This window comes from Chiloscyllium plagiosum, chromosome 10 (genome assembly GCF_004010195.1).
Source record: "Chiloscyllium plagiosum isolate BGI_BamShark_2017 chromosome 10, ASM401019v2, whole genome shotgun sequence".
Taxonomy (NCBI): Eukaryota; Metazoa; Chordata; class Chondrichthyes; order Orectolobiformes; family Hemiscylliidae; genus Chiloscyllium; species Chiloscyllium plagiosum.
This window is the reverse complement of record NC_057719.1, coordinates 7,635,003-7,656,801: the sequence shown is the minus strand read 5'-3', so window position 1 is coordinate 7,656,801 and position 21,799 is coordinate 7,635,003. Positions and strand designations below refer to the sequence as shown.

At 40.8% G+C, this 21,799-nt stretch overlaps 1 protein-coding gene across 2 annotated transcripts in view; it reads right to left on the bottom strand.

Annotated features, from left to right (window-relative positions):
- Nucleotides 1-21,799, bottom strand: part of gtf2a1 (general transcription factor IIA, 1) — a 70,474-nt gene that overhangs the window by 12,703 nt on the left and 35,972 nt on the right. Inside the window, exons 3-9 of one of the 2 annotated variants that reach the window (XM_043696979.1) lie at nt 19,583-19,808; nt 17,819-17,877; nt 16,269-16,359; nt 13,580-13,728; nt 6,320-6,424; nt 5,548-5,820; nt 4,663-4,752 (exon numbers count right to left, since the gene is read on the bottom strand). In XM_043696979.1, coding sequence (XP_043552914.1) covers nt 4,663-4,752; nt 5,548-5,820; nt 6,320-6,424; nt 13,580-13,728; nt 16,269-16,359; nt 17,819-17,877; nt 19,583-19,808 — 993 coding nt within the window. Of the gene's footprint in view, nt 1-4,662; nt 4,753-5,547; nt 5,821-6,319; nt 6,425-13,579; nt 13,729-16,268; nt 16,360-17,818; nt 17,902-19,582; nt 19,809-21,799 lie in introns of both variants that reach the window. The other variant, XM_043696978.1, reaches the window with a different exon arrangement.

The window sequence follows — 21,799 nt, the reverse complement described above, 5'->3', positions numbered from 1 at the left end:
AATTCTAACACCTGGCCTTGTTCGTTACCCAGAACCAAATCCAGTATGGCCTCACCTCTTGTTGGCCTGTCTACATATTGTGTCAGGAAACCCTCCTGCACACATTGGACAAACACTGACCCATCTAATGAACTTGAGCTCTAGCTTTCCCAATCAATATCAGGAAAGTTAAAGTCCCCCATAACAACCACTCTATTACTTTCACTCTTCTCTTGAATCATCCTCGCAATCGTTTCTTCTACGTTTCTAGGACTATTTGGAGGCCTGTAAAAAACTCCTAACAGGGTGAGCTCACCTTTCCTATTCCTAACCTCAACCCAAACTACCTCAGATGGCGAGTCTTCATCCATCGTCCTTTCCACAGCTGTAATACTATCTTTGACAAGCAATGCCACACCTCCCCCTCTTTTACCCCCACCTCTGACCCTACTAAAACATTTAAACCCTGGAACCTGCAACAGCCAATCCTGTCCCTGTTCTACCCATGTCTCCGTAATAGCCACAAGTAGTGAGGTCTTATGAGATAGCAAGGTCAAGGTGGTGGCTGGACATGATTTGGGGAGTTTACATGGAAGGAGAGATCAAGAGAGAGAGGAGAGGGCAGTGAAATCAGGAAAGCACAATGAGTTGAGGTGGAGATTGAAATCATCAAAGATGAGAAATTACTTGATACAAAGGGAGGAATGCACAAAGATTCCTCAATGAGAACACTTTTATTGTACTCAAGTAGGTAGTAGAGAACAAATATGCTTGACGACGGAGCGTTGGTTAACAAATCACTGCAGCGCTCCAAGTGTTGAATGGTCAGAGGTAGTGTATTTAGCATAATGTATTAAACCTAACATGGGTACAGACATTAAAAGGAGCTCACAGTTTCTCCAGATCAATCCTATTAATGCTGGTGACGGAAATGAAGAACTAAACCAGTTCAAGCCTGACAGAAAGATCTATTTAACTGATCAGAATTGTACAGTAGCTATTGAGAGTCATGGGTTGAGTCATGATGGAAGTATACATTTATGACCTTTAATACGAACTGATATACTGCACTCAATGGCATCTTTCATCAATTTATTGCTTCATTGTCCAAATTTAAGAAGTGTTATAACCCACAGTCATTTTCAAATGCTCATAATCTGTGCAACTCTAGACAATCTGATCAAGTATAAAACTTAAACCATGCTCATTTGTTCAATGAATAACCAATTTTCCAGTTAGTTTACATTTCAGGCCGTTTATTAAAAAAAGAAAACAGAGCAGAATGACAGACATTAACGTGCAAAAAGCTGTAACCACAAACCGGTTAGAAGCAGACCGCAGAAGCTTAATGTAATCAATTCCGATTAATGTCAGGCACAGCAAACCCTATAGCACAGCACTTGCCTTTAAAAGCAAACCTCCCTCAAATCAACAGAATAACTTTGCTGATACTCAGAAAATGGGTAACATTTCAAAATTCTAGATTCCACAAACTCCCAAATCAGATTTTCTCCAAAACGTTAAAATAAACCTGCACTTCTCAAGTTTTGAAAGGCATGATTTATGGCAGCTTGCAAAGGTTTTTCATTCATTTTATGTGAATCTCAGTATAAGCCATCAATATTATTAGCACATAGTAACTGAAATGGTGCCCTGTGAAGAGGTGAAACTCTGCCTGCCAGATGCGTCTGTTTGTTTTACTTGGTCTAAGTTTCTTTTTCAAGTTTTCCTGTGCTAATATGAATGTAATAAATCAATATTAATATAATAAATCAAACAAGGCTCAAAATGCTCATTCAAATACACGCACGTCATCAAACTCCAAGAGGTGAAATACCAATAAGTGAATACTAAATTGAAAAGACTTACTAGAGACCAACATAACTTGATTATGGCATGCTACATTACAGCAACTAAATTTTCAATTAGCGCAATACAGCATAAACATTTCTGGTGGAGAATCACATCAAGCAAAAGTAAATACAAAACAAAGCATTCTATAAAACACAATAACATTATAATTTCTCCTCTGAAATTGACATTGTAAAGGTACTAACCAGATTATAAATTGACACCAGTTCTGTGAAACCTCAGGCAGGTGTTGGAAAACATTTTGTATTCAATTGCAAGCTTACTAATTTACATCATGTAATAGTTTAGTATTACCATTGTACTTGTGGCATTAGTTTAAAAAGGTAACATTCTATTATCACTGGAGAAACTCAGCAGGTCTGGCAGGGGGAAAGCAGAGCTAACATTTCAAGTCCAGTGACCCTTCATCAGAAATGACAATGAAGAGTCACTGGACTCTACATGAGAAATTTGCTTTCTCCCAGATGCTGCCAGACCGGCAGAGTTTCTCAGCAATTTCTGTTTTTGTTTCAGATCTCTGGCATTTGTAGTTGTTTATTTTATTTTAGTATCACTTTTTGATTGGCTTTTTTTCAAGTTTATAAACTTCTAGCTTTACAGTTAAACTTTGGGATTTTGGGGCTTAAAAGTCATCAGAGCAGCAGATTACTGGGATACTACTGTCACTCCAAGAGGTGATTTTTCCAGGACCAGAAAGCCTTTAGGCTATTCCCAACTTGGGTACACCTGATCAAACGTATACTGCTCATATAGCACCTACAAGTGATCCTCTCCCATTCCACTGCCGGAGTGGACAAAACGACTAGACATGTTGTCCATCACTGCTATTTGTGAGGTCTTCAAAAAACTCAAGTTGTTGAGCCAATACCTAACATCATCATGACAGGAACAAACTTATCGACTATGAAGGTTTTCCATTAACAAGGAACCTGGAATATCACTTTTGTTTCATAATGAAAAATGGTGTTCCAGCCAGTTAAAGTCATAGAGATATACAGCATGGAAACAGACCCTTCAGTTCAACTCGTCCATGCTGACCAGATGCCCTAAAATAATCTAGTCCCATTCTCCAGCATTTGGCCCATATCCCTCTGAACTCTTCCTGTTCAGGTACAGATCACATGCCTTATAAATGTTGCAATGCACCAGCCTCCACCATTTCCTGTTAGCAGATTACTTGAAAATAAAGATTCTTCGCTGGGCCTCTGTGAATCAAATTCAACTCCTGAACCAGCAATCACAGATTTAAAATCATCGGCAAAAAGCTAAAGGAAAGTGGAGGAGAAACTTTCCATAAAGAATTGTCAGGATATGTAATACTTTAAATGTAAAGGTCCTGGAAAGTGATCCATAAATAATTTTAAAATGAAGTTCAACAGGTACTTAAGGATGAGCAGCTTATATGGTAACTGACAAAAACACGGTGTGGGACTTTAGCGTGAATGTTTTCTCAGACAGCTAGCACAGTCGCATACAAACACATGTAATAAAAGCAGAGATCAGTAGAGGATTCTGTCCCTTCAGCTGCTCCACCATTCCATGACTAATTTGTTGGTTTTGAATTCCATGCTCCCACCTACTCCCGACAATGCTGAATTCCATGAGAATGTATCCCCCTCTGTTTTATTGACTCAGCTTCCACTGCCTTCTGAAGCAGAGTTCCAAAGTTGAGCAACCTCTGAGACATATCTTTGTAATGTAAGGTCAATTCCAGATTTTAGAACAGCGCTCTCTGCTTCTGGACTGGGCCACAAGAGGAACTTTCCACATCCACCCCATAAAATAGCAATCATGATCTTACACATTTCAATAAAATCATCCTTCATTCTTCGAAACTCCAGTGAAAACAAGCCCAGATCTATTCTGAGGCTAACCTATTTTATCAAGGTATCAATCCTCCTCTGAACCACCTCTCTATGGCCTCTGGTATTGAAAGTGTCCATGCTTTTAAATCAGTTTAGAGATCTAAAGATCAATTTTTCTATCCTGGTTGAGATAGTCCATCCACCAAGATGGAGGCAGCATGGTAGGAAGTGTTCAGGCTTGTTGGGGCGTGTCTGCTCCAGGCCAGCAGCACAGTTTTCTCAATGCACTTTTCGCCTTTTGTTTTCCTTCTTCCTTTCTTCATCATCTTTGAGTCCGGAGTGTTGTCAGCAAGGCAGTGACTGCAGCATTGGCAGCATGGAGGGGGACATCTGGTGATGGTAGGCCTAGAGCTTGGACTCCCGGTGGTATCGGCGAGATGACAGCGGTAGCAGAACTGGGGTCTCCTGCTGCATTGGCATTGTTATTGCTGTTGCCAGAGTTGGACTCCTTGAGGACCAGACGACCTTGCAACACCCAGAAGTGTTCGAGACCCCAGTTTGAACAGAAGACGAACTCTTACTTAAGTCATTACTTTGTACCCTTAAAGTAACTCTCCAGATTGTGGTGACAAAACACATTTTATGTATCTTCAAGATAAATGTGACAATAAATAAATCATTCATTCATTCATATAAATCATTTATATTATTCCTAGCTACTAGGAGCTTGTACAACGGTCCTAGATAGGAGGTTCCTAGACTACTAGGAACTAGTTGCTGCAGTTTAGCAGAGACATGAACAATAACTTCCATTCTAGTGCCATCAATTGGTATTACATGGAAAGTGAACAGTAAAGTACTGTTCTTTGAAGCCAGCATTTTTCCACAGGAAATGTTTACATAGGAATTGTGAATGAAGCACACAACTTTGGTCATGATTTTAACATTCATAAGAGTCATGCACTGGGACAAGTGCCAGGCTCTTTTCTATTTGTTAGACTCTCACCTTATCATACTGGCAGACAACAACATTTTCTGTGTCAAAGAGTTCTTGGCCCTCTTCATCACTGACATCATCTTCACTGTTGAGTGGTTCCTTAGAAGGTTAGAAAAAAAACAATTAAGGCAGAATTTAAACAAATGCAGAACAGTCTGCACTTTGCTGAGGGCAGACAAGCCAAGATGGGTTAAACATGCATGTGCACATGGTCTACACACAAGCCTGACATTTCTCAGAGAATTTCACATTTCTACAATTCCAGTTTCTTGAACATTCCTCACTCTCCCTAGTTTGAGGTTGGAATCTGCGCTTTCAGCTGTGCAGACTCAGATTTGAAATTCCCACCTTAGCTTTCTCTGCCTTTTCTCCCTGAACACCTTCCTTAAAATTCACATCTGACAAAGTTTTCATCCTTCCCTCCAGATACCTTCTTCTTTGATTGCGTGTCAATCTGTCAAATTATGGTTTTTGCAAAATACTTTAAGGCAATTTTCTTTATGCTAATGATACATTAGTGCAATGTATTACTATTGCATTCATATGAGCATGAAGAAATGGACAATTGTGCAAAATTTCAAACAGTCATATCAATTTATACCACAGAAGAAAACAGTGATAATTGGTTAGCAAGTTGACCCTGATTGGCAGAGGCATTGCCCTGGAGAAAGCAGGGCAAGCCTTAAGCTCCCAGTAAATTTTGAAAAGTGCAAGTGTTTTCCTTGTCTAGTGACAAGCGTCTCTTTTCAGCAATATTCTCAAATTCTCCTCTACCAAGCACCAGGGTACATGACCTCCTTAAAGCATATTTTTAATGGTAAATGAAGAGATTTCAAAGATAACTTAAGTATTTGGAATGTTGTGTAAACCAGCTTTTGAAGCACGTCCAGTTACCTCTTCAACTTGCCCATCTTCCCCAACCTCCTCCTTGTCTTTTTCTTCTTCCTCATCGTCATACTCATCCTCTTCGTCGTCCTCATCTTCCTCCGAAGAAGTGTCTCCAGAGCCATCTACTTGCACCACTAAAGGGGGTTGTGGTTGTTGCTGCTGCTGCTGCTGTTGCTGCTGCTGCTGTTGTTGCTGTGGCTGCTGCTGAACGGGAGCGGAGCTGTTTGTTTGACCAACCTGTGTTGAAGGGGTTGCTGCTACAGTGGTGGCTTGCATAACCTGAAAAGTTTATTATGATAGCTGTCATTTTCAAAAAAAAACAAAGTTAGACAGTCTAGCATCATTACAGCCACCTCACTCTGAACATATTTAACTTGGACATAAAAACAGAACAGATATTTTAGACAGATTTTAATTCTAAGATCATGTATACAAGTCTGGTAATGAGGTACAAGAAAGCACAAGAATTTCAAAACAAACCCATGGCCTCGTACTGGTTAAATAAGCTTTCTTGTATTCTTTGGGCCAAGTACAGAACTCTTGACAATGGTAACATCAATGAGCTGAACACTGGGAGTTAATCCAAAGACTGAGGCAAGCCTGCAGTCTGCGAGTCAGTTAAGTCAGATTCCAGAAAGCATCACAGTCAAGTGGTACCAGATGACTTCTCCAATGGAACTGAATGTACAATGTAAAGATATAATTTCACTTTTATATTTATGAAGCAAGTCCAGTAAATAACATTGATACTATCCTATATACTTCTACTACAGGATACCTGTGTGTTTGAAGGGACCTTGTTCCCTGCAACAAGAATTTGCTGGGGTTGAATGATCACTCCAGTCTGCTGAGGGATACTTCCAGGTGGCAGTGGAGCCAGCATCTACAGGGAAGGAAGGCGTAAATCAAGCTTAATGACGACACTCCACAACAGGATTTCAAGTTTTAAGTAAATAGCATAATGTTACTCAAACACAGTAAAAGATTAGTGAAGGATAGAATGAGGTCCATAAGGAACATTCAGTGTAAGCTGCTCACTGAAACAAAGGACATGGCAGAGGTACTACATGAATATTTTGTTTTTGTCTTCACCACATTAGACAAAGGTGACAATGGCCTAGTTGAAATATGGGTGTTGAGCAACTGAGCATTATAGTGATGAATAAAGAGGTGCTAAAGAGGCCAGCAGCACTCCATGTTGACATGTCGCCAGGCCTGCATGGGATGCTTTCTAGATTGGTGACAGACGTAAGGGAGCAAATTGCAGAGCCATTGACAGAAATTTTCTAAGCCTCTCTGAACATAAGATTAGTCCCTGGGAACTGGAGGATTGCAAATGTGACACCATTATTCTGTTTAAGAAAGGGGCAAAGGATAACTCAGAAAAATGCAGACCTATCAGCATGACATTGATAGTGGGAAAACTGATAGAAGCCATAACACGTGATATCATATGGTTAGAGAAAAATAAGTTTATACTAAATAGTCAACCTGGCTTTATCAAGAGCAGGTCATGGCTGACAAATTTAGTTGAGTTATTTGATGATAACATAGGCAGTAGATGAGGGTAGTGCTGTGGATGAATATTTAGACTTTCCAAAAGCATTTGATATGTTGCCACATGGTAGATTGGTTAGCAAATTAGAAATGTTTAGGGTGCTTTTTTAGCTTAGATTATATACAGTGTGGAAACAGGCCCTTCGGCCCAACAAGTCCACACCGACCCTCCGAAGAGCAACCCACCCAGACCCACTCTCCTACATCTAACTCCATGGGCAATTTAGCATGGCTAATTCACCTAACCTGCATATTTTTGGACTGTGGGAGGAAACCGGAGCACCCGGAGGAAACCCACGCAGACACGGGGAGAATGTGCAAACTCCACACAGACAGTTGCCTGAGGCGGGAATTGAACCTGGGTGAGGCAGCAATGCTAACCACTGAGCCACTGTGCCGCCCAAAACCAGAGCGCCTGAAGGAAACCCACACAGACACAGGGAGCATGCGTGATCACCACACAGACAGTCACCTGAGGCTGGAATTGAACCCAGGTCCCTGACACTTTGAAGCAGCATTGCTAACCAGTTAGCTACAAGGATTTTGACCCAGTGGTTTCTTAGCAACATGGATTAGAAGTTGGTTAAAATATAGGAAACAGAGGGCAAGTACAGACGGACGTTTCTCGGACTGGAGACAAGTTGATAGTGGTGTTCCCTAGGGGATGAGTATTGGGATCTTTGCTTTTTCTGATTTATTTAAGACATTTGGAGATGGATGTTGAGGGCAAAAATCTCTAAATTTGCAGATGATACTAAGCTAGGAAGGTTAGTGAATTGTGAGAATGATGATGAACGACTACAGAAGGAATTGAAAAGTTGGTCAAATTGGCAGATCCCTGGCAGACGGTTTTCAATGCTGTGAAATGGGAAGTAATGTATCTTGGTAGAAGAAACAAAGAAGCAATATAGGTTCAATAGTACAATTGTGAGGGGAGTATAACAGCAGAGAGACCTCAGGATCACTTGCATGATTCGCTGAAAGTAGTCAGGCAAGTTGAAACAGTTGTTAAAGTGGTTAATAGGATTCTTAGGTATATAACCAGAAGCATAGTGTGTAAACAAGGAAGTAAATGCTACACCTCTACAAATCATTGGCCTGACCACAAATGGAGTACTGTGTTCAATTCTGGGCACCTTATTTAAGGAAGGATGTTGAAGCTTCGGAGAGAGTGCAAGGGAGATTTACTAGAATGGTACCAGGATGGAGGGATTTTAGATACAAGGAAAGATTAGAGAGTGTTTATTCTCCTTCAAAGTGACTTGGTTAATGTGTTCAAACCTATGAATAATTTTGACAAAGACAGATATTCATGTTTTCACCAGCTGATATGTTGGTAACCATGAGTCTCAATTTCAAGACAGTCAGGAACAGAGCGAGGAGTGAGATGAAGAGTCATAGAGAGGTACTGCACGGAAACAGACCCTACAGTCCAACTCATCCATGCCAACCAGATATCCCAACCCAATCTAGTCCCATCTACCAGCACCTGGCCCATATCCCTTCAAATCCTTCCTGTTCATATACCCATCCAGATGCCTTTTAAATGTTGCAATTGTACTAGCCTCCACCACTTCCTCTGGCAGCCCGTTCCACACACACGATCCTCTGCGTGGAAAAGTTGCCCCTCAGGTCTCTTTTATATCTTTCCCCTCTCATCCTAAACCTATGCCCTCTAGTTCTGGACTCCCGTACCCCAGGGAAAGAACCTTGTCTATTTATCCTATCCATGCTCCTCATGAGTTTATAAATCTCTATAAGGTCACCCCTCAGCTTCCGACACTTCAGGGAAAACAGGCCCAGCCTGTTCAACCTCTCCCTGTAGCTCAAATCCTCCAACCCTGGCAACATCATTGTAAATCTTTTCTGAACCCTTTCAAATTTCACAACACCATTCCGATAGGGAGGAGACCAGAACTGCACACAATATTCCAAAAGTGGCCTAACCTGTAGAGCCGCAACATGACCTCTCAACTCCTGTACTCAATATCTGGCCAATAAAGGAAAGCATACCAAACACCTTCTTCACTATCCTGTCTACCTACGACTCTACTGTCAAGGAACTATGTACCTGCACTCCAAGGTCTCTTTGTTCAGCAACACTCCCTGGGATTTTACCATTAAGTGTATAAGTCCTGCTAAGATTTGCTTTCCCAAAATCCCAAACCTTGCATTTATCTAAATTAAACTCCATCTGGTACTCCCCAGCCCACTGGCCCATCTGATCAAGATCCTGTTGTAATCCGAGGAAACCTTCTTTGCTGTCCACTCCACCTCCAATTTTGGTGTCATCTGCAAACTTACTAACTATACCTCAGAGTTGTTAGGATTTGGAATGTGCTGCCAGGGAGAATGGTGAAGTATGATTCCATAGGAGGTTTCATAAGAGAGCTGGATAAATGTTTGAATTAGAGGGCTACAGAAATAGGGCTGGAGAATGGGACAAACTGCGTAGCTCTTCTGGAAGCTGATACAGGCACGATGGGTTGAATGGCCTCTTGCTGCACTGTAAAATTCTATGAGACAATTACATTCATATGTAGAACATAGAATACATCTTACTCTTCTGAAAAATGTGTTGCTGGAAAAGTGCAGCAGGTCAGGCAGCATCCAAGGAGCAGGAGAATCAATGTTTCGAGCATAAGCCCTTCTGCCCGAAACGTTGATTCTCCTGCTCCTTGGATGCTGCCTGACCTGCTGCGCTTTTCCAGCAACACACTTTTCAGCTCTGATCGCCAGCATCTGCAGTCCTCACTTTCTCCTATATCTTACTCTTCATCTCTTACAATCTTGGTTGAATTTTTCAAGGTGGTGATGAAGGTGATTGATGAGGGTAGAGCAGTGGATGTTGTTTACATGGATTTTAGTAAGGTTTTTGTTAAGGTCTCTCTTGGTAAACTCATCCGGAAGATTAGGATGAATGGGATCCACAGTGGGCTCTGCCAGTAGAAGGCAGAGTGTAGTGGTGGAAGGGTATTTTTCAGGTTGGAGGTCCGTGACCAGTGGTGCTCCGCAGGGATCCGTACTGTGACTTCTGCTGTTTGTAATATTTGTAAATGACTTAGATGAAAATGTAGATGGTGCATTAGAAAGTTTGCAGATGACACAAAGATCAGTGGAGTTGTGGATAGTGTAGAAGGTTGTCAAAAGATACAGTGGGATACAGATCAGTTGCAGATATGTGGACAGAAATGTCAGATGGAGTTTAATCTGGGTAAGTGTGAGGTGCTGCACTTTGGGAGATCAAATGTTAAGGAAAAGTATAGAGTTAATGGCAGAATCCTCAACAGCATTAATGTACAGAAAGATCTTGGGGGTTCAAGTCCATAGATCCCTGAAAGCGGCCATGCAAGTAGATAGGGTAGTAAAGAAGGCGTAGGGCATATTTGTTTTGATTGGCCAAGGAAGTAAGTATAAGAGTCAGGATGTCATGTTGCAGCTTTATAAGACTTTGGTTAGGTGACACTTAAGAGTATTACGCTAAATTCTGGTTGCCACATTACAGAAAGGATATGGAGGCCTTGGAGAAGGTGTAGAAAAGGTTTAGGAGGATGCTGCCTGGATTAGAGGATATGAGCTCTAAGGAGAGGCTAGAAAAGCTCTGGTTGTTTTCTCTTGAGCAGCAGAGACTGAGGGGAGATTTGATAGAAGCCTATAAAATTATGAGATGCATAGATAGGGTTGACGGTCAGAATTTTTTTCTCAGAGTTGAAATATTTAATACTGGGGGCACACATTTAAGGTGAGGGGTTAAGTTCAAAGGAGACATAAGGGCAGGTTTTTTTTTTACATAGAGTGGCAGGAGTCTGGAATGCATTGCCAGGGATGGTGGTTGAGGCAGATATGATAAGGGCATTTAAGGAACTTTTCGATAAACACATGAATATGCAAGGAACGGAGGGATAGGGAGCATGGGCAGGCAGAAGGGATTAATTTCAGTTGGCATCATATTTGGCACAACATCAAGAGCCAAAGTGTCCATTCCTAAGCTGAATTGTTCTATGTTCTAGGGTAAAAGCATATTGCATTTCAACAATATCAAAAAGGCATGTATAATGTTTTTAAAAATATTGGGCAGTGTTTTACAAATTAATTGAGAAAAATCATTGAATACCACAAATAATTAACATTACTAGCTGCAATTCAGAAACAGAAAAATTTACACCTAAGAACTTAAATTAAGAATTCAGGTTTACTACATATGGGGCATATTGCAAAGATATGATTCCTCCTGATAAGGAACAAAATGAGATAATATTTATTGACACTCCTCTGTTTGGTTCTCCTTTATCTATAACTGAGGAGTTTTCTTTGGTAAACTACATTATGGTGCACATATATTTGATAGTTTATGCAATATCAATTTGTAAAACGATAGGATTTCACTTTCCTTGATTTAACTTTAAAACAGCCAGAATCATAAAGCCATACAAGGTTACACAGCAGAGGTGACTATTTTTGTGTTGAAACAAACCAAAATGATCCCATCTGCTCTCCTCTGTTCCCACAGTTCTTATTTTCTTCTGCTTAGAATATTTACCTTTTGTTCCACAACACGTAATGGTCTTGATAAGGCACAAATTTGAAAAACAGCATCTGAAAATTCATTATTCACTTAACAGTCCTGAATACAAGAGTCATTTGCAAACACTGAACTTAGTAGCACTGGAAAAAAATACACATTTGGTGAAGCTTACAGTCTTGCATTTATCAGGACAACTCTCCCAGTTTATTTAATGCTTATGGTTAAACTGTCATAGTATCTATAATCTCAATCCAATGCATTTTAAATGAATAAAAAATAAACTTTTCTATGCCCTGTTGACCTCAGGATATCCTGGAATACTAAAGTATCTCAGAATTTGAGCAACTAGCTGTTACACATTGCCAATATACAGTAGAAACTTGTGTGATGTTTGCCACTAACAAGATGCAAAAGTTCTATCACACAAAATAGCAATGTGATATAAAACTTTTAGTGCCATTCTGATACTTGGTATAGAGTCCACATTTCTCAAAGACTGGCAGATTGTATCAAATAGCAAACACGAGGTAGTGACTGCATCCAAACAACCCACATTTGCAAAACTCATGCACATTGTCTAACATTAGATAGGATTTTGCAATTAGACAACAGTTGCTAAATCATTTTGAGCATGCAAAGAATTATGCCAATAACTAATTTAGGATGTTCAGTTACACTCCGGGTGCTCCGGTTTCCTCCCACAGTCCAAAGATGTGCAGGGTCAGGTGAATTGGCCATACTAAAAAAAAAAATTGCCCGTAGTGTTAGGTAAGGGGTAAATGTAGGGGTATGGGTGGGTTTCGCTTCGGCGGGTCGGTGTGGACTTGTTGGGCCGAAGGGCCTGTTTCCACACTGTAATGTAATCTAATCTAATCTAAACTCAGTGTACATCTGCATGTACTGAAAGCTACATATTTTAGTTTTTTCATTCTTTTGTGGGACATGGGTGTCAGTGGCTGGCCAGCATTTACTGCTGGTCCCTAGTTGCTCTTGACAAGGTGTGTGTGTGTGTGTGTGCGCGTGTATGGTGGTGGTGGTAAGTTGCCTCCTCGAACCACTGCAGTCAATGTGCAGTGCCCTTTGGAAGTGAAAATTCCCTTCAGCATTTTCACCCAGTGACAATAAAGGAACAGTGATATATTTCCAAGTCAGGGTGGAGACCGGCTTGGAGAGGAACTTGCAACTAGTGGTCTTTCCATTAATCTGCTGTCATCGTCATAGAGATGTACAGCACGGAAACAGACCCTTCGGTCCACTGTCCTTCAAGATAGAAATGGTTGTGGTTTTGGAAGGTGCTGTCTAAGGATCTTTGGTAAATTTTTGCAGTGCTGTTTGTAGATAGTACACACTGCTGCTACTGAGCAATAAGCTTCCAATTCACACAAGCAGATACAAAGAGTATGTACATACACTTCACCTGTTTCAGCTCAACAAGATAGGTTAACAGCCATTCTCTGGTTCATTTCTCAAGGCAATACTTTGACCAGTGTCAACTTATCTAGTTTAAAATTTGGGCAAGCTTGATAGTAAACTGTCAAGCAATGGTAACTAGTGCATTTCCCATGGCAATATTTCTACCCATCAGAGTACACATGCCGAATAACCATTTTTTGTGAGTTGTCCTGATAAGCACAAGTTAAAAAGTTATGGAAAATAGAAATTTAGTTATAGAACAGAAGTCTGGTTATAGAAATTCATTTTCTTATCAACCACAACTGTCACGAGATGACAACTAATCAAGTTGGAAGTCACACGATCCCAGGTTATAGCCCAAAAGGTTTGTGCGAAATCACAAGCTTTTGAAGTGCTGCTCCTTCATCAGGTGAGCAGTGCTCCGAAAGCTTGTGATTTCAAATAAACCTACTGGACTATAACCTTGTGTTGTGTGACTTCGGACTCTGTCCATCCAAGTCCAACATCAGCACCTCCACATCATAACTAATCAGTCGTACACACCTGCTGTATGACAGGTGCCTGCACACCACCAGACTGCATCTGCTGAATAACCTGCTGCTGAGTCACCGATTGTGCAAGTACAACTTGCTGGTGTGGCTGGAAAAAGTAGTGGGCTCCATTAGGAGCTCGTACAAACTGCAGCAGTTGCCCTGTGGAACAACAAGAATTTGCACAGATTACATATAGGCAGATAGAAAACATTAGCTCGATTTTGAAGATCACAAATTTGTAAAACCATTTATATTCATGCACATCTTAGACATTATAAAAATGTCTCAAGGTTTTTCAAATGCATATTCCTACATTTGAAGTGGCATGGTGGCTCAGTGGTTAGCACTGCTGCCTCACAGTGCCAGGGATCTGGGTTCGATTCCCACCTCAGGCGACTCTCTGTGTAGGTTCCCTCCCACAATCCAAAGATGTGCTGGTCAGGTGAATTGGCCACGCTAAATTGTCCCATTGTGTTAGGTGCATTAGTCAGGGGCAAATATAGGGTGGGGGAATGGGTCTGGGTGGGTTACTCTTCGGAAGGTCAGTGTGGACTTGTCGGGATGAAGGGCCTGTTTCCATACTGTAGGGAACCTAATCTACATTAAATTTGATGCCAACGGTCACATAAAGGGATATTAAGTTACGGTCCAAAAGCTTGGTAAAAGAGGTAGGATTTTCAAAGGATCTTAAGGAGAAGATATAGAGAGGCAAACACATTTAAGATAATTCCTAAGTTCAGGCACTTGGTAACTGGAGGCAGAGCTGCTAATCGTGGTGTGATTAAAATTAGGGATAAGACAGATGCCAAAATTGGAAGAACATGAAGATATCTCAAAGAGTGTTGTGCTGCAGGAATAGAGCTCAGTGCAAGGATAGGGAGACCTTTGATAGTAAATATGAGAATTTTAAAAATGAACTAACATCGTAATATGAAGTAACATGAAATTAGAATTTTTCTAAGGAGGCATGCTGCTGAAGTTTTTTGCCTTGCCTTTAATGGGACAAATACAAAAATGCCACACTTCAAATGATCACAACAATTTAAACTACTGGAGTAAAGTACGCTGATTTGCTGGCAAATCGACTTTGCACTGTTCTTAACTGCTCTGGGAGATTGGGCTCCTCATTAGTTCCTCATTACTTTTTCCATGGCAACACCTTGGCCGATTTATCGGCACCTATTTCTCCTGCAGTATAGACTGCTGACCGCTTGAAATTTGGAATTGTTGCATACTTCCCAATGTGTGAAAGACTAATGGTTTCATCAACATCTCTCTCTGATCAACAATATTCAAATCCTGTTTATAAGTGGCTGCTTAAAGGAAAGAAAGAAATGATTCAGTTCCTTGTGCCTATGTCAGTTCTCTGAAAGAGCCAAACAATTTTGTCACAGTTCTGAAAATATTTCTTTTTCGCATGTTAGATCAGTGGTTAGCACGGCTGCTTCACAGTACCAGGGTCCCAGGTTCGATTCCAGCCTCAGGTGACTGTCTGTGTGGAGACTGCACATTCTCCCCATGTCTGCGTGGGTTTCCTCCGGGTGCTCCAGTTTCCTCCCACAGTCCAAAGATGTGCAGGTTAGGTGGATTGGCCATGCTAAATCGCCCATAGTGCTAGGTGCATTAGTCTGAGGGAGGTGGGTCTGGGTGGGTTACTCTTTGGAGGGTCGGTGTGGACAGGTTGGGCTGAAGGGCCTGTTTCCACACTGTAGAGAATCTAATCTAAAAAAAGTATTTCCTTTTGAAAGCTGCTGCTCCTTTTACCAGATTAGGTTGTCCTTGGGTTTTTTTCCCTCAGAGGGGTCGTAAACGCATAGATTCTGAAATGTCTGGGTTCTTCTCCTTGAAGGTGCTTTTAGGTTTTTAAACAAACACTTTGTACAATAAAAGGGCAGTAGCGGTTCTCCCAGCTCAGCTTTTCTCTGGTTTGGTTTGAGCAAGCAGTCAGTTTTGAAGCTGCTGGAACTAAAGAAGCAGGTCCAGGCTGAGCCTCCCTCTCTCTGACATCTCTCTTGTAAGACCCCGTGTTTAATTTTACCTTTTTTTTTGCCATGGGGTGTTAATGGGGATTGTTGTAGGAATTTGGAACAGCATCATTAAGTTGGGACAATCTGTTGGGTTTTTGGATAGGTTAAGTTATTCGGTATTCTGTTCTCTTTGTGTTTCATTCAGTACTCTGTAAAAAAAAATTCTGCTTTGTTTAAAACTGAGGGGTTTTGATGAGCTGCATCACTCCTAAAATATCCACCTAACACCTGCTCAAAACAACTAGCAAATTAGGGTCTGAGCTACCTTCTCGAAATGTTTTTAGGGGGCTTGGCCTTGTCCATAACAATCCTATCAGACAAATGTGTTGAAACATTTTTAGTTTTCCATTTTGACACAAACCACTTTACCAGAGAATTCATCTCCTCAGCCTGACCTCACCCAACTCACCACATGTTAACGCTAAGTCAGATGTATGATCATAAAACAGTTATTTTAAATTCAAAGTAGAAGTACATTTACAAAGCACAGATGAAGGTAAAGAAGAAAAGCAAAAGGAAAAGACTAACTCCAAACTTGGCAATCAGAACTGAAACAAGTAGAGAGCAGCATAAATGAAACGCAAGAGTCCAGAGGATGTTCTGAGTTGGTATACAGAGCTCTTTCTGAACCATACTGTCAATAAAGACCATCAAATGAGCATTTGTTCATACCTGCATTCGTTAGGATTGGTCCATTAGAAAGCTGGTAGGGAGTTGGAACACCGGCTGGTAATGCCAGAGTTGCTGCAGTGGCAGCTGCACTCTGCAAACAAAACATAAAGCATTTAACTGACAAAAAACAATCATCATGGAAAGATTTATTCAACCTTGGGGTACATACACAATAAAAATCACGTTTCAATTCAGTTGCAACTGTGGTGAAATACACATTTGCAAAACAGTAGTGAAGCCACTTTCAGTTTTGTAACCGTAAGGAAGATTTTTTAGGATTAATACTAGACAGAGTAAGGGAGAGTAAGGCTATGGACCAGATATAGGAAAGTGAAAATTAGAATGGGCAGCTCGTTTATCCAATCTGTGCAGACATGACTGGCATCCACCTGTGCTGTAACTTTTCTATGACTCCAATGGACAAGTTTTTTTAAAAATATATTTGTTCTGTTAATATTAAGATGGCCTCTGGCATAGGTAGGACTTGAAACTGGTCCTTTACAGTTCACAGGCAAGGACACAACCACCGTTCCACAAGAGCTCCTGGTTTCATGGATTACAATACCCGATGTAATTTAAATCACATTTGACAGGATATTGACCTAAACAAAAATATATAGCACAAGGAAAGCCACTAAAATTAAGTGTTTTTGAAAAGCAAAACAAACCCAGTACTAGGCAGCAAACTTGAATGGTATTTTTTTAATCATTATGAAGGTTAAGATGTATCTGATGAGCTTTTCAAATTCTAATAAGCATCAAGGCACTTGCTAAACAAAACAATTTCCAAAGTTGTACCCTTTCCCCTTTCTATATCAGGGGTTATAAAAATATTGTAAATTTTTCAGAAGTATGTAACAGAATGTGCCATGAAATAGTATCCCAGAACATTCAGACACTGCATGGTGGGAGAGCAGCACACAGGAACTGATGCCCTCCTATCACAGTAAGGTTTGAGAGACAATAATTTCCATTCTCATACATCTCCTAGCACGGGGAGGGAAGGAATAATCTATCACAGCCATCAGCTGATTATTAGGAAATTCACTGCTTCTACAAGCAAACTGGAAAACCAGAAAACAAATTAGCCAATTAAACAATTTTGACACTAAAGCTAATTCAGCAGTAAAAATTAATTAAATGCCCTCTTGTGGCTATAATTTTAATTGCATGGAATACAGAATAAATTTGAAATCCGATAGCCAAACTGACAACAGCTCCAGCTCAACCCAAAACAGCCACAAAGATCAACTGATGGTCAGTTTTACCAAATTACTAAAGCTTAACATTTCCTACTTTACTGCCAGTAACAAAATTTTTTCACATAATTGAAATTGACTGCAAACAGGATTGTAAAATAATGCTTACTGCCAAGTTCTGTGTGAATAAAGACTAATTGAATGAGGCACTGGAGGACAGCCAGTAGCTGTCCTGCAGAAATGTATACTAGCAATATCCAACACCTCAGGAGAAGGTAAGGAGAAGAAACAAGAATATGTGTAATTTTTAAACACGTGTTTGTATCTGTGTGCGCTTGTGCATATCCTTACCATGCCAGTCGGATTCATGTGTTGTATTAGTTTTCCATCTTGCATAATAACTTGCGGTCCTGATTTATGAGAAGATGAGAAAACTATGGGATAAATTAAGCAAAGTGAAATACCGTGATTAGTATTTTGAATAAATGAACTAAATGGGGAAAAGGTTAGCATCATGGTCCTCAGGTCTTACATTTCTCATGTACTATATCAGCACAGTCAAATCAGGAACAGAGTTATTTTAATTGATTGACTTTCCCTTCCCTCCCCATATAAGGAATAACTAAGCAGAAGATGAAATCTAGGACATAGGAGGAAGAGGTCTTTTTAAAATTATTCTTTTATACAACGTGAGCATCACTAGCAAGGCCAGCAGCTGCTGCCCCAACCCTAAGTCCCTTTTTAAGCTCAGTGTACTGCTGGGTCTATTTCAGAAGGCTGTTAAGACCAACAACATTACTGCAAGTCTGGAGACACATACGAAAATGCTGGAGAAACTCAGCAATTCTGGCAATTTCTGGGGAGAAAGATTTTATGTTTCACACCCATCATTATCCAGCATTTTCTAATTTTATGCAAGATTTCCAACATCTGCAGTATTTTGTTTTATATTAATCTCAAGAGTTTAATAGTGACAAGCACTGCAGATAGGAGTAAATTCTAATTTCGAAGCTGTATGAATTATAACTTATTATTGATGATAAATTTTACAATAACTGGTTACCTAAGCAAATCAAAAAGCAATGATCAAACTGTTATCACTTTTCTGCATTAATCAGGGTCTTTTAAAACATTGATATTTATTAGGCACCTGAAATGTTTTCTTCCTCTCCTCAGTTGTATAAATGATGGAACAGAAGATGGGACAGAGATTCCACAGAACAACCACATGAACAATACATTAATAAAACTCTGAATCAACAACAATCTCCCTCACCACCCAAACATCCCTTCCACAGACTTTTTCTACGGGCACAATTTTAACATAATTTACCAAGTGGGAAACTGATGTAACCTGCATCAGCAGTGCATTTTTAAAAAATCTTTCCAATGGTTGTGATGCAAATACCTAAAGCAGATGGTATGTCTGACTGCAGCACTTCCCCAGCAGATCAATTAGACTGAAGTTCATGTCTTGACAAAGACAAAAAGGTTGGTACAATATTAACCTAGGGTAAGTAACTAACATGAGCAATCCTCCATCTATGCTTCAGTGCCATCAGCAGTACCAACATCTCCAACTCAGACACACAAGGGATTAGCAAAACAATAACTGCATCTATCACTGTCTTCAATATGCTTTATAAACAAATTTGGGGCACTGCATGGACTTATAGTAGGAGGTTTCTGAAAACTGTAACAAGCAACATTAAATAAAAAGCCTTTCCCAACTCAGGATACTGCCAGGAGCATTGCTGAAATGTTTTCACTCTTATAATTAGGAAATGCAGCAGCCAATTTATTCATAACCAGATTACACAAACTGTCACACTCTGTTTCCGCAATGTTGGTTCCAGGTTAATCATATTAACAGGTAGAACGACCTCACTCTTTTTCAAAGGAGTGCCATGTGGCCTTTTGCATGTAAAATTGCCTTGCTTTAAGAGTTGATGTGAAAAATGGCACCTCTAATAGCATATCACGCACTCAGCAACATTGAGTGAACTCTTTTTCTTCATACAACTCACATCATGTATCTGTCATATTTATGCATTGTGGTGCATCTCTCACTCGCACTCCCTAACTGAAAGGTATAACAATGTCACTGGAACTGACCTGAATTAGCAGGTATTGTGAGCACTTGCTGTGTCTGTTGCGGCTGAGCCTGATGCTGATGTTGCTGCTGCTGTTGCTGTTGTTGTTGCTGCTGCTGCTGGTGGTGCTGCTGGTGTTGTTGCTGCTGCTGTTGCTGCTGCTGCTGCTGCGCCTGAATTAAAATCTGTTGCTCCTCTGAGTGGAAACCGTCAACAGCTTTTGACTGCATTAGCTTGCTCTCCCATAGCTAACAATTCAGGGGGGGGAAAAAAAAGAGAATTTTTAACTTTAATACGAATGAGTGGGGCTTGATTCAGAGATTTGACTTCAAAGAGTTTGGCACTGAAAAGCCAAAGATAGGTCCGCAACGATAGATTAACAAACTGATCTGAAAACATGCCCATAAGCTAAAAGGTGACTGAGATGATGAAATTTTGATAAAAACAATTACAAATTCTTAATATTGCTAAAAGAAATGGGCACACTAGCAAAAGTATTTTGTCTTTCACTCATCAGGACAGAATAGCAAGATTACCAAATTCAAGGGAACAAGAATTTACGCCTGAAAGGAGGGTGTTGATTGGTTGGCAAGCGCATGAGGCATTGTAATAGAAAATAAACCAAGAAGCAGTTAAAACTCCCCCCAAGATTTTATTTAAATTCAAATCAGGCAAGTTGGCTCTCAACATATCACATAGGAACACAGCAAGGAATGGTCCACGCGTAAACGTTCGTTTCACTGAAAAGAGCACAATGCCACATTTCATTCTCTTGCTAAAAGACAAGAATATATGTAGCTTTTAGCAAGCATAAGTGCGTCACATTATGAACCTGACTGATAATCTTAAATTGTTTGTTACTGTAATTCTCAGTCTGGATTTTTTTGTTGTAAGGTATCATCCAACCTTGGCAATCACATCTCACGTTAAACATGATGCTCGGAATTCTGTGTGCAAAATCGGGTGTATGCAGGTCAATACTGTGCCTGCTGCAAACCATCAAAGGGACATTCTGTTTAATTCAATTTGACAGTTGTTGAGATGTACAGCTGGCATACCTTGCATCTTACCGACACTGAAATCTAGATATGCTATTACTCATTAGTAGGCGGAATACCACTTCTGGCTTGATCGAAAATAGCAACAGCAAACTATAAAAGCAATACCAAGAAGAATATATATCATATAATTACAATTTGATCTCCAGTTTCCTCCAGGCTAGGGGCAATTGTAGAAAAGCCCCCATTGTCTCTTTCCATTTTGCTCCATGTATAAAATGTGTAGATGTATAACAACAAAGTCAAACTTGATCAGTAAAGTTGCAGCTATACTTGGAGAATAAAGAAATGCTTTCCAAAACATTAATTACAGAAGAACCTAATTTATCCAAACAACAATGATCTGAATTTTGGATTTTCTGAACAAGATCTCATGGTCCCATAAACATTTCTTGAATTTAAATAAAAGCACAGTGAGAGCAGGTAGCCTGGGCTGGCGGCAGGAGCAGGAACAGGATCACCACTGAACTGTGCTCCTGCTATTGTCGCCGCCAATGGTCCCTGTTCCTGCTAATGTCACCGCCACTGAACCCTGTTCCTGTTACGGTCGCAAACACTGGACCCTGTTCCTGCTAATGTCGCCGCCACTGGACCCTGTTCCTGTTACGGTCGCAAACACTGGATCCTGTTCCTGCTAATGTCACCTACACTGGACCCTGTTCCTGTTACGGTCGCAAACACTGGACCCTGTTCCTGCTGATGTCACTGCCACTGAACCCTATTCCTGTTACGGTCGCAGCCACAGGACCCTGTTCCTGCTAATGTCGCCGCCACTGGACCCTGTTCCTGTTACGGTCGCAAACACTGGACCCTGTTCCTGCTAATGTCACTGCCACTGAACCCTGTTCCTGTTACGGTCGCAGCCACAGGACCCTGTTCCTGCTAATGTCGCCGCCACTGGACCCTGTTCCTGTTACAGTCATCGCCACTGGATCCTGTTCCTGCTAATGTCACCGCCATTGGACCCTGTTCCTGTTACGGTCGCAAACACTGGATCCTGTTCCTGCTAATGTCACCGCCACTGGACCCTGTTCCTGTTACGGTCGCAGCCACAGGAACCTGTTCCTGCTACAGTCGTCCCCACTGGACCCTGTTCCTGCTACAGTCGTCCCCACTGGACCCTGTTCCTGCTACAGTCGTCCCCACTGGACCCTGTTCCTGCTACAGTCGTCCCCACTGGA